This window comes from Aphelocoma coerulescens, chromosome 5 (assembly GCF_041296385.1).
Source record: "Aphelocoma coerulescens isolate FSJ_1873_10779 chromosome 5, UR_Acoe_1.0, whole genome shotgun sequence".
NCBI lineage: Eukaryota > Metazoa > Chordata > Aves > Passeriformes > Corvidae > Aphelocoma > Aphelocoma coerulescens.
This window is the reverse complement of record NC_091019.1, coordinates 58,199,325-58,212,178: the sequence shown is the minus strand read 5'-3', so window position 1 is coordinate 58,212,178 and position 12,854 is coordinate 58,199,325. Positions and strand designations below refer to the sequence as shown.

At 40.7% G+C, this 12,854-nt stretch overlaps 1 protein-coding gene across 1 annotated transcript in view; it reads left to right on the top strand.

The window, feature by feature from the left end:
- Window positions 1-3,455: 3,455 nt before the first annotated feature.
- The window catches only part of PPP1R13B (protein phosphatase 1 regulatory subunit 13B), a 69,369-nt gene continuing 59,970 nt past the window's right edge, over window positions 3,456-12,854 (top strand). Inside the window, exon 1 of the mRNA XM_069018379.1 lies at window positions 3,456-3,825. Within this exon, the coding sequence (XP_068874480.1) occupies window positions 3,817-3,825 (9 nt within the window). The 5' untranslated portion in view covers window positions 3,456-3,816. The remainder of the gene's footprint in view (window positions 3,826-12,854) is intronic.

Sequence of the window (12,854 nt, the reverse complement as noted above, 5' to 3'; positions counted from 1 at the left end):
TGTTGCTGGCTATAAATAGCAGTATCTGTTACTTAAAGTAATACCACATGAAAAGAAAAAGTGTTACATTAATTCAAAATTATTCTCCTGTGACACCTCCAAAGCATGAAACCATTTTCCTATGCTCTAGAAAATCATCTTAACAAGTGAATGCAAAACTGGAGAACACTTGAATATCAGAAGGTAGGAAAGCTGATTTTCCTCCTTTCATCTATGCATAGAAAAGAAGTAGAAAAGATACAGACAACTAGTTTTGAAAATTTTAAAAAATCTAAATTTGAAAATCTCGCTAGAAGATACTTAGAAAACACAAGTAGGATTTGGAATTTCAGCAGGAGCGCTCCTGAAAATGTCATTACTCTCCCATCTGTATCTTTGGGAATCTCTGCTTCTCCTAAGAATAATAATGATCAAATAAGAGGCCTGGCAATTTATTAACAGCAGTTAAAACCCCCTTTTCCAATAAACCTAGGTTAAATACACACCATGTTTGGGTCATTTTTCCCTATGTACACCTAAAGTCCAAGTGTTTTAACAAAACACTAAATGACATTTTATGTATTTCAGTCAAATTTCAGTTTCTTGGTAAATAAGACTTCTGCATGTCTCAAAAACTCACCATACCATGACCAATAAGCACTAATTCTTTATTTTTTTAATATATTGTTAGTTGAATAAATGTCTATTAAGCTATAGTGGTTTCATTTTGTAAAGTTAAATAGAATTGCTGGGGTTTTTTAAGAACCAAGAGGAGAATAAAAGATATTTGTATAACATGTTTTAATACTTACACCAACAAATAAGCACAAACCCTTTCCTTTAGAAAGAGGTCAACAAAATTAGAACACCTTTCACAAAGGAAGTGGATTTGGAAGCAAATAGTTTGGGTTTAGTACCTCAGGCTTTATCTGCTTCCATAACCAAATTCTCTTCCCTTATCTTCTTAGGCATTCCCCAAATCCTGGCTGCTTTCATGCAACCTCAGTTATCCAAGAAAGGCACCTACAATGTAGATATCACTGGTCCCTTGGGCCAAGCACCATAATTTTGACAAAATTGGACCGGGCATTTGTTATGGAAATGCATGGGCAATGGGGGAAAAAAAAATCTCCATTATGGTAAGTGACCATTTTTCTGCCCACAGTAAAGAGATTTCTGGTTTTAAGTTGGAATAAAAAAAATGTATAAAGGCTGCTTTGTCTCTTGACTGCTAAGAGAGTGGTTCCCAAAAAGATTTTTCTGTGGGAGAAGTGTTAAATAATTTCCTATGCTGCAGGTAGAATTTTAAGTCTTATACTTGGTAAATATTGGATAATATTTTTTTTTCTTTCCTCATTTCTATAGGAAAATGAAGATGGGAAGAGATGAGGCAAGTGGTGTTTTCAAAGGAAGCAGAAATAGGAGTAGGAGCAGACTTGAATATAAAGTACATACTCTACCTTTTGAAGACATTTCCTCCTGGCCTTCAGTATCCAGTCTGTCTGGTTGCTGCACTGGCTGAACCTTCATCTGCCAAAAGCAACACAGTGTCGAGAAACTTTTATACTACAGGCCATTGTTCCAACAGAGGAGTAGCGTGGAGGAGTGTCTGCATCCCCAGCAATTGTCTACATCATATTCTCCCACTTTTCATTTTGTAGGCATTCCTGCTGTTGCAGTGGAAAAGTAATAGTGGGATAATATTTACAGTATTTTATTTTTTTATTATTATTCGCTGAATACAGGGAAAAGTCAGCTATTAAGTATACCTGAAAAAAAAAGAAAAAAACAGACCATCATTCAATAATTGCTGGCAATGAAAATTAACCTGGTTAATGAGAAAGAGTAATTTTTATAGAACAAGTGTGACAAAAGGTGCACAATTCCCTTGTTGTTAAAATTAGAATTTTAGAATTTCTAGTTTGTTAAAGTTAGAATTACTATAAGTAGTAAGAGGACAAGTAAGTTTCTACTCACTGTCACTATTTTGTTGATTAAAGTTCAATGTGAATTTGATGAAGATAAATTACTCCCCTCCCCCCTATTTTTCAAGATAGATGACTATGAGCATTTTAGAGCCTGTTTTATTCAGGTCAGCCTAATTTCAGGGTTAATATTTTTCTGAGTAGATCTGGGAGTTCTCTGTGGCGTTTGAAGTACCATAGTCTAACCTATTTCCAAAGCTCCATGTGTGAGGTGGAATCAGTCTACAAGAACCTGAGGATGATACTACTGTGATTGCCAGCAAGTAGCACTCCAATTAGTACTTGCAAAATAATGTTAAACTGGCAAAGTACTATCTTGTGATGCTAATACATTTTCCTTGTAGGACCACTTCAGTAAAAGAGGCAGAGGCTTTGACCTGTCACAAAGCTTACACCAGAGCCTGCAAATGCACTGAGAAGGATACACAGTGAAATCTCAAGCATGTATATATTAAGATAATTTACACAATTATCTGTTACAGAATCTTGCATGAATAGGTTATGCTTACCATACAGGCTCATACATTAAGATTATTATGCTATTATCACTTACCCTGAAAGACTTACACAAACATTATCTAAGCTCCTCAAAAACATGCCAAGTTAACATTTTTTTCCACTCCTAGCTGAGATCTGTCACGGTGTTCTGCAAATAAAGTAACAAAGACTGGAAACCAGCCATTTTCAGAAACAGTTGGAGCACTGGGTAGGTCCATGTATGCTGTAGATTAGGATTTAAGACTCACAGCAATATGAAATTTGTCTACATTGCATGTGTTGCAGTACTAACATATGGTGATGTTTTGACTTCTAGATGAGCTTGGCTTCTTCCAAGCTGTTAACTTTCATCTTGCTGTTGTAACTCTACAGAATGAGAGACCAGAAAATGAAGGAAACTGAACCTTACTTTCAAACACGAGACCAGATCTCATGAGTCTGACATCAGGACAAAAATACCTTCCCCTCCTGCTGCTAAACAGAGTTGTGTATATCAGACAGATTTCACAAGGAAGGAACGGTGGAAGGAAGGTGACGCTAAACGTGACGCTTATCCAAGGTGTATTTCGTTACACCAGGACAAGCCGTTGGGAAGCGACCTCAGCTCACGGGCACGGGAGACCACCGAGCCCCGTGCTTACCGCCCAGCTGCCCCCGCACGCCCACCGGGTCGCGGGCAGCTACAGCGGCGGGGCCGGGCCGGGCGGAGCCTCCCCGCATTCCCCGCATTCCGGGGGTTGAGAGCGCCCGAGGCCGCTGCCCCTTCCTCCACCGCCCGGGCCCGGCGGCAATCGGCCCCTGGCAGCCTGCCCAGAGGAGGCGGCGCCCGCCGGGACCCGGCCCGGGGGCAGAGCGCCGGGAGGAGGAGGAGGCCGGGATAGGGAAGAACCGGCGGGGCGAGCCTCACGCTCAGCACGGCGCTGCGGGAGCGAGAGGGTCCCAGCGGGTACGAGAGGCGGGTGCGGGTCCCGGCCCGCATGCCCTGCCCGGCCCGGCGGTCACGTGCAGCCCCGGAGCGCCTCCCCGCGCGGCCCCGCCCCGGCAAGGAGGCGGTGGCGGGGGTTAACCCGTGGCGGGGCGGCGCGGGCGGAGCGGAGCAGAGCCGAGCAGAGCAGGAAGCGCCCGGGGAGGGAGGCGGGAGAGGCGGCCGTGCTCCGGAGGAGGAGGAAGGGGGTTGGGAGCCCGGCCGCCGTCGCCGCCTTCGCCTCTTCCTTCCGCCCGCTGCGCGGAGCGAGGCGCGCGGGAGGCACCTGTCACAGCCGCCAGGGCGAGCGCGGCGTCCTCCGCGGTGAGAGGCGGCGGCAGGAGAGGCCCGGCACGGCTCGGCGGGCCCGGCGCGGGGAAGGCTGCGGAGATGATGCCGGTGAGTGAGAACGGTGAGAGTTCGCGTCGTCGGTCCCTGGCCTGGCGCCGCGCTGCCGGGCGCTGGGACGCCTCGCCTTTTCCTGCGGGGCTGCCGGCGGCGGATGGAGTACGCGGCGCCGCCGTCATCCCTGGTGGAGACCCGGCCAGCCGGGGCAGAGGGCTGCGGGGCTGCGGAGACGCCGGCGAGCTCCGCGCCCGGGGGGTGGGGCAGCGGGTCACCGCCGTCCCTGGCTGTGGGGGGGCACGACCTGCCCCCGCCCCTCCACCCGCGGGGGCTGCACCGGCCGTGACAGGTCGGGGGCCGCGTCCCCCCGGGTCGCTGCCGGCCGCCGAGGCCCGCCGTGAGGCGTGGGGGGTGCGCTGTGTTTGGGTGAGTGGGTGTGCGGGGGGTGTGTCTGTTTGTTTGGGGGTTTTCCACCCAAACCCCGATCGCTTGCCGCCCGGGTGCGGGGAAGGGCTGAACCGTCCCGGGGCAGGCGGCTCCGGCCCTCCTGCCGGGGTCAAACGAGCGCAGGCGGCAGCTTCGTGTCAGCCTGGCTCCCTCCTCGGTTCCTGTCACCGCTTTTGTGAAGCCGTCGCTTATTTATCGAAGACAAACCCTTTCATTTTCCCACAAACAACCTTGATTGTCTTCTGTGACAAAATCCCTGTCCGTTTCCTGCCCCCCGCTTCCCTCCCCTGTCGCTGTGAGCTGATGCAGTGGTCAGAAGAGAGTTGTTCCTGATGACTGTTCGTTTTATGACAAGATCCTTTGGGACGGAGTAATAAACAATCACATTCCTTTTGTTGATTTCTTTCAAACTCTATTGGATCTCAAATGTGGCTTTATGAGATAGTCCCTTATAGGGAGTATCTCCCATGTTTTCTCTAATTCCAGTAGAAATTAGCTTTTTATTTCCAGTTCCTCTGCAGTGTTTGCAGCCAAAGCACTGCAGCAGAATGTTTCTCTGTGAGAACATTAAAGACATCTTTTACAAAATTTTATTGCTCTAAATTTGTTTAATGACTGAGAGGAGAATATAAATAGCTTAAAGTCTGTGTAAAATTTCAGATTGAAGAGTACAGGTAATGTTTAAAAGCCAGGTATTATTGACAAGCTTTTTAACATCATGTGTGCTTTAACTTCCAGCTGCTGGGTGCTAAAATACTCTTATTGATACTGATGAGAATTGCAGTGCACTGGGCACATTAGAAACCAGCAACAGAGTTCATGGAGTTATAGACTTATGCCATGAACATATGAATGTTAGCTTGTATAAACAAAAACAAGGTGACAGCTTCATCTTCAATCTCAACCTGGGTTATGCTTTACATTCATAAAATTCCTGTTGAAAACCCAGCATGCCAATGACATGCTAAGTCACAACAAATGTATTTGCTTGCGATGTGTGGATTTCAGGTTAACGTCATAACTTGGGTAGTGCAGTGATTGACTTCGTAAAAAGTTTCTTTTTACCTACTTGAGTGTTTCTGCCAGTGTCTTGTGTTACCTTCTTGTTCAAATGTGGTAGTTGTTTGTATTTATTGGCAGGTGGTTGAAGATTCAGACATTTTTCTATGTTTTTGAAACACACTTCAAAGCATTTTTAAATGACAGATGCATTTTAATAAAAACAAATTACCTTGCTACAGGGGTAGTAATGTTGCAGATTAGAGCTTACTGAGTCCAAGTCCTAAAATAATAAATACTTTATTTTTCTAAAGACATTTTAGATGCTGTTATGGACAGTATGTCAGTCAGGAATATGTATATTTAAATAAATATGTATATTTAAATGGACTCATGATAGGGCCTTTAGTCTTTTAGTTTTTCACCCCAGCTAGACTACAAGGATGAAAATACCCAACACCATTTATTGGACTCATCAATGTATAATATCAAAATAATGTGAACATACAGCTGTAGAACTGGACCAAGTGTTTTAGGTTTTTTACTCAATATTTTGTATTCTGAGAAGGGAAAAGTTAGTGATCTAACATTTTACTGTAGAGAATTCCTTGACTTTCCTATTCATGGAAGCCTTTTTTTCCCCTAAACGTGTTGGGCTTTTGTTTGTGCGTATTTTAGGCTTTGAGTTTTTAATATAATTAGCAAAAGCAAAAAATAGCAAGAGGAGAGATTTTAATACTGCTAGACTTACCTACTTGTTACAACAGTTCATCACCATAGTTTTGCATCAACAAATCAAAACTAAATGTCAACAAACTTTTGTAGTTTCTTAAAATTGACATTTATTGAAGTAATTGATCTGGGCCATTTTTGGATTGGTAATTTTTTGACATTTTGTACAACCATTTTTAAGAGTGAAGTAGTATCTGAAGTCCCTGTTTTTCTCCTTTTGTGTGTGTTGTGTTTTTTTTTTTTTTTTCCCCTCACATGGGGAACAGTGTTACTTCTCAGAGGTTTTTATCAATTTCAGTTTCTTTTGTGAGTGGCATACTTAACCACTGTGTTCTTCAGCATCCTTTTCTTATAAGGATTTTATTCATTATCCTTTTTCATATTGTTTGCCTTGTTCTGAAAAATACAGAATAATTATATTCTTGGTCCTGAACCCAGTTGGGCTTGCAGAAGAATTAATGATTTAGACTACAGTTTTCTCACCTGGTTTTTTTTCCCTTTGTTTTGCTGGCAAGAGATGTCAATCGTAAACCCTTTCATTGCCTTGAGGACATAAGGGCTATGTGTACGATGAGCTTATGATGCTACACTGAATATCACCTCTGCTAAGTATTCCTATAAGTATGCCTTGAATATAGGGATATTTTTTCACTGAAAAATAAAGGTTAGTGTTTGTTGCATTCTTGAAATAAAGTGTGCAAACCTGGAACTATGTGGTATCCTTTCAAAGAGAAAATCTTTTGGGTTAAAACAACCACAGTTGTATTTATTTGCAAAAATATTGTGTATATAGCTCCTTTTTCAGCCACATAATCTATAACCTGATTGGAGGAGCCTAGTTATGTATATTTTTGTCTGTTTGCCCCAGTAGAGATGCTTTTTTGCATTATACTTTAGAGTTTGTGTTTGAAAGAGTATTGGAAGCTTTTCCATAAATAATGCAATTAATGCTTTTTCTGCTAGGATAGTAATTCTGGAACTACCTCTTCTGTCAAGTATTAGCATTTTCAAATCTTGGGCACACAAGGGTGCACACAAGAAAAAAGTAACTTAAAAGGAGCACTGTTTTCCCACTTACAAAGAGATACAATGCAATAAGGAACTGATATGTTGGAGCAGTGTGTAATGCTTCCCTTTTTTTACCTTAATTTTGGGTATAATTCTTTCACAGCGTGTGAGGCAACACCACATGAAAGGCATAGAACTGTGTAGAGCCTGTACACCGTCAGTAAAGTGATAAGACAGGTGATGGTGGGTACTGTGTAAGAAATTGTGATGGATCAAATCTTTTAGGAGGAATAGTTGGTATTGCATGTTCTCCTAGCAGGGCTTTTCTGGTTTTGCCTTTAACTTACGAATATCAGTGAGGTTGCAGTCATCATTCCTCCATCTAGGAGGAGCCTTACAGGACTTTGTGTGAGGCTTAGAATTGCTGGACACATCTGTGTGTGTAGGATCAGGTAGTTGGGATGGTTGTTTTCATAGAAGGGAGAGTGGAAAGTTCAGAGTGTTTAGTGGGTTTGGTTTTTTTTTTTCTAGTTTTGTGGACACTGCAAGTCTTCTCTGAAGATGCCCATGACAGATGCATAATTTATGTTTGATTAGAGAATTTATATGTAAGCTCTGGACCTATGAAGATGAATAATATGACTGGTAGAATACAAAGCAGAGATGGATATCTGCAGGAGTTATTTTTCAATTAAGCTGGTGAATTAAGAAAAAGTGGGGGGTTTGGTGGGCTTTTTGTTGTTTGGTTGGGTAGTTGGGGTTTTTTTGTTTGTTTTAAAATGAGTATACACTTGTCCTGTGTTCAGTCTAAAACATTTCCCAAAAAGTCCAAAGTGGGCGTTGTTTATTATATTGCTTATAATTTAAAACCAAAATATTCTTAAATCAGTGTCCCCTGTTCTCTTTCCCTCAGAAGGTTGTTACTGATATAATTATACACTGTAAAGGAAGATGTGTCACTATAATACACTTAAATCAACATTATGAATTTTCATTAAATTAATATGAGCAATTTCCAGTGATATGGAGATAAAATATATTGTGATTAATTCAGAACTGTATAGTTCTCAGCAATACTGATATCCTTGTTTGCTGAATAAATCTGACCTGACTGTAGAGAGTAATTTGCAAGTTTATCAGCCATTATTAATGGAGTTATTTATTGCAACAAAGCTTAAAGGCCATTTCATGTTTTTTTGGATCATGTCACTGTTTTTTTAGGTTGACAGAATATGGCCTATTCTGTGGTAAAAATAAGTTCATCAGCTTCACCATGTCAACAAAAAGTACTATTCACGTGCTAGTCTGGTAATAGAATATTTAAATATATTTATTATATATTGTGGGTCTCTTGAAATGAATGAGTATTTTGAGGGAAAGGATACTCCCTCATATGTTAACATAGATGAGTTTGTTGTCCATTGTAGACTCCAGAGAAAATAGGTATTTGTTTGACAACAGAATTCTGTTCCACCAGACTGACTTATCTAACAAAGCCAAGTTTGATATGAAATACATTATTTAAAAAACCTTGCTTATTCACATACTTGTATTTAGATGCATACAGCTGTGGAACAGCCCCCATTTTGCCAAGAGTTGCCCATAGATAGAATAAAGGCAGTGCTTTTTTGTAAAGAATTTGAAGTCTAATGCTTGGTATTAAAAACAGAGCTCAAGTTTATTATCTTTTTAAATGTCCAGAGGGGGTTAGATAATTTTTTTTTGTCTTTATGAACTATAGGCATCTTTAAAAATAAAAAAATCATTGCTGAGTGTCATGGTGTGACGCCAAGACACTGAGACTAGAGCTTTGAAGAAGGAAACAAATTATTGCCTGATTAGGGGAGTGGGGGGAAGGCATCTTGCTCCCTTTCCCTCATGACTCACTGTTGGAATTTACAAGTCTTATGTGTTTGTCTAAATTAAAAGCTTAGTATTACCATATATTAATTACTAGTACAAGATAGCTCAAAATACTTCACCTCTTAAATGAATGTGCTAGCCTGGGATATAGGAGGTTCATTCCTGGGTTTGTATCAGACCCCAGCAGAAGGAGATTTTAAAATTCTTTTCTTAAAGTGAAAAATGATAATAGGTGATCCCAAGTATCTTTGAAATCTTTCTGCATTTATGAACAGTTTTTCTATCAGTCTTGAATCCCGTGTCTCATTTGTTCTTAAATTGTGGTAAGATTTTTAAGTAAACAAATATTCTGAGATACGAATTTTAACACTTCAGGCTGGTACGTTTTTCTGGGAGTTGGGAAATCTGCCATTATAATCTATTAAACTTGAAAACATGTAATAATCTTAAATGTGTTAGGCAATTTATCAGTGGAGTGTGCTCAATGTTTGAGGTTCTGGAAGCAATTTTTTTATGACAGACAATAATAGAATTATATTGTGCAATAATAGACGCCATCCTTCAGAAGCAGATTTGTGTGTCAAAGGCAACAATGGTACCTGGAGGACAAAGCATAAATTCTACAATAACTCAAAGGACTAGCAAAAACATGAACTTCTTAGTGGAGGAACAAAAAATGTTTCGAACTTCAAATTTCAGTCACTCTACCTGGGTTTTAGGTCACCCTGTTATTTTTTTAGATCATGCTTAGAAGCAAGTACATGTGCTGTATTGGAGAGCAGGTTTATCATTGTGGTGCAGTAGGATGTCAGAGAGCTGAATTCCTTTCAGGGCTGAGGTTTCACAATGATGAGCTGGGTTAACCATTTCCTGCAGCTCTGGAAGAGGCTGCTTCCTCTTCCTTGCTGCTCATTCCCACCTTTGGCTGTGAATGGGTTGCACTGTTTGTCTCAGTAAACTGATCCAGCTCACTAAAAACAAATGTAAAAATAGCTGTATCCAAAGAACACTGAAGAGATTTATGTACACGTGTATATATGTGAGTATATACATGTACATGTGTGTGCATATTGCATTAGGACTCTTGTCTTGTCCGTGTTGGTGCAGGAGGGAGCAGACTGTTGGGCTAAGATTGATAACAGAGAAGGGGATGGGCAAGTGGAATCTCTCTCTCCAAGTATTTTTGTTTATTCAGTTTATTGTGGAGCTCTACCCCAGGCAATGTATTTTGAACAGGTGAGTAGAACAGTGAGGTGAAACTAAAGGTCTCTGCAGTGCGGTAATGTTGTTACTTCAGAGATAAGTTATGGTTTCACCAGTTTCCACTCTTTATTGCATACCCCGTAACACTTTACATTTTCTCTGAAGTGGGAAAAAGTAAGGGATATTGGTTTTTTGGTAAAATATGTGGTCTTTGAGGAAATCTTGAGAAACAAATATAAAATTGGGACACAAAAAAAAATGGAAAACCAATAAAACTTAATGGGTAGTTGCTAGTCTGCCATCATTTCCCACTCCTCACTTTGCAGTATTGCATTCCTTCTAATTTCTGCCCATTATTTCCTTATTCTCTAGATTCATAGTGTATTCTAGCCTAGTTCTTTGGTAGTGGAAGTACAATTAAGATTTTTGTTTTAGTTTCCAGTTCACTACTTTGCTTAGCAGCAGAATTCTATTTATGCGTGAAGAGTCTGTAGCTATAAAATACTTTATTTAAGGAATTCCAACTCCAGCAGGAAGCAATCTCATCTAAACTTGCATATGTTGCAAACACTGTATTTACCCCGTGTATCTGATATCTAAGTTTGACAAAAGGATTTCTGCATTCGCAAGGTTGAATTTTGTTTATAAATTGAGAATGGGGGAGGAAACTGAGGCTTCAGTTTTGTGTAGGTGAAATGGATGTAACTGCAGGGGTTGCTGAAGTCCTGCATCCCTGCTGCCCCCTCTCTTGGCTCTCTCTGGTATTTGTCTGTTTCTGTGCTGAGCTGTTTGCAAACTCAGCAGGAAGTTGTTTGCCCTTACTTTTTTTTTTATTCCTTTGTTTCTTTCTTTTTTTTCCCCCAGGATACTTCTCTGCCAGCTGAGCACACTGAAACTGACTCGGTGCAGGGTCAGATAAGCACTGTAACCAGCACAAGAAAGGGCAGAAGTGTGTAGATTGCAGGAAGGATGTAATCAGTTTTATCAGTTTGGGTTTGGACTTTGTAGCCTGAAACGACTCCATGGTGGTGAATGAATATGGGGAGATGGATTCATACCAAAAGCGTCTAGATCTGTGTCCAAAATGGCAAAGAAGCATAACTTCCCTGCTCTCTGAAGTCAGAGCAAGTAAACAGTGAGTTTCCAAGGTCTCTGCTAGGCTGATCTAGCAGAATCTTTCCAGTCCCAAATCCCATGCTCATAAGCAAGGGGCATTGACTAGCATCTGGATTAATTCTGTGTTCTAATCTCTTGGGGGCCAGTTGGACTCTGGGAGACCAGTAAGCCTTGTTCTCCTTAAATCCAGAATGTGTCTGTCCAGAGCTACTAAAGGTGAACAGCTGAGAATTGTTGAGAGTTCCCATATTAGATGAAAAAGGCAGACAGAGCTGCATTAATGTGTGGGGAAAAGCCTTGCCTGTGTAGCTCTCTGGTATTGAAAGGGAAAGAAACAGAGTGGCTTGAGAATAGCAAGGTTTACCACAGCCATTAAGTACATGCTTATCTGCATAAATTTTTTTTTAGTTTCTCCGTGAAGCTGGGTAAAGTCTTAGTTTATAGTAACATGTACAGTTTGAGAAGACATACTTTGAATGCATTTTTGCATGAGAAAATCCTTTTCAAATCCTGTTTCCTAATGCAATTTGTCTAATTTATGTTTCAAGACAGTGCTGCACCTGATGGTATTCTTACTGCTGCTCTGCAGGTGATACTTTCAACATACTAATGGTACTTTCAAAATAATTCAACTTTTTTTTTCTTACCTCCTCCTTCTCCCCTAATGCTTGCTACTTTATAAACAAACAGACTTCAGAAAGACTGAACTATCTCACTGTCTTCTAAAATCTTAACCAGGGTGTTGGTCAAAATCCGTCCTGAATTTATTCTACTTAGCCAGAGGGGTTTTCAAATTACTTAAATCCAAAATGTCGTCATACTGTGTTTTTAATAAATGTTACTGATAGCTCAATCACTTGCTTTGAAAAGATAAAATGTAAGGAGAGGATATTTTCACATTGTTATGGTATAATTGATGTCTGTAAAATGGTCATCAGGCTGTTAGTGTTTTGTAGAGAAGATAATGTGATAGCCAGAGCATAAACCGTGTGATGGCATGGACAGCATAGGAAACTAGTATCCCTAAAAAGTTTGAACAGTTCAACCAGTGGTTATTGGACTGAAGCTGTTACCCATTGACAGCTTAACTAACTTGTTTGGGCATCTGAGAAAGCATCTGTGAAGCCACTGCTTACAAATCCTAGAAGATAATTTTTATACTACATGGGTATGTTATATATCTCAACTTACTCAAATAGATAAACTGAAGTAGACAAACCGGGTTCTTAGTGTTAAAGTTGCTATTCAGATCCCTCCACAGAGAAGTGGTTAGATTTTACTGCTGTGTATTTAAAATGCAAGTTCTTGGAATTTAAGTTTTGAATGATTCTGCAGGCTAGTGAATGAATAGGGTTAATTACTGTCCAGGCACCAAACAGTTGGACTGTAGGTGCGCTTCGGGAGATGACTGAGTTCTTGAAACAGTGTCTTGTGAAAATAAACTATGAAACTCATCTCTGTGTACAGCTTTATCTCTGCATGCAGCTCTGAATGTCTCAGCATGCCTGATGCTTAATTTCCTAATATACTGTTTTATTGTCCCAAGTCATCTACGTTTCAGTCAATTTTAGCTGCAAGTCTGAATCACATACTTCTGATTATGGAATAAAGATCTGTAATGGTTGACTTCCTTTACACTTCTAGATCATGTCATGATCAACGCAATTATTTTAAAACCAAATCACATGGATTAGAGTCTATTCTAGCCCATGTCA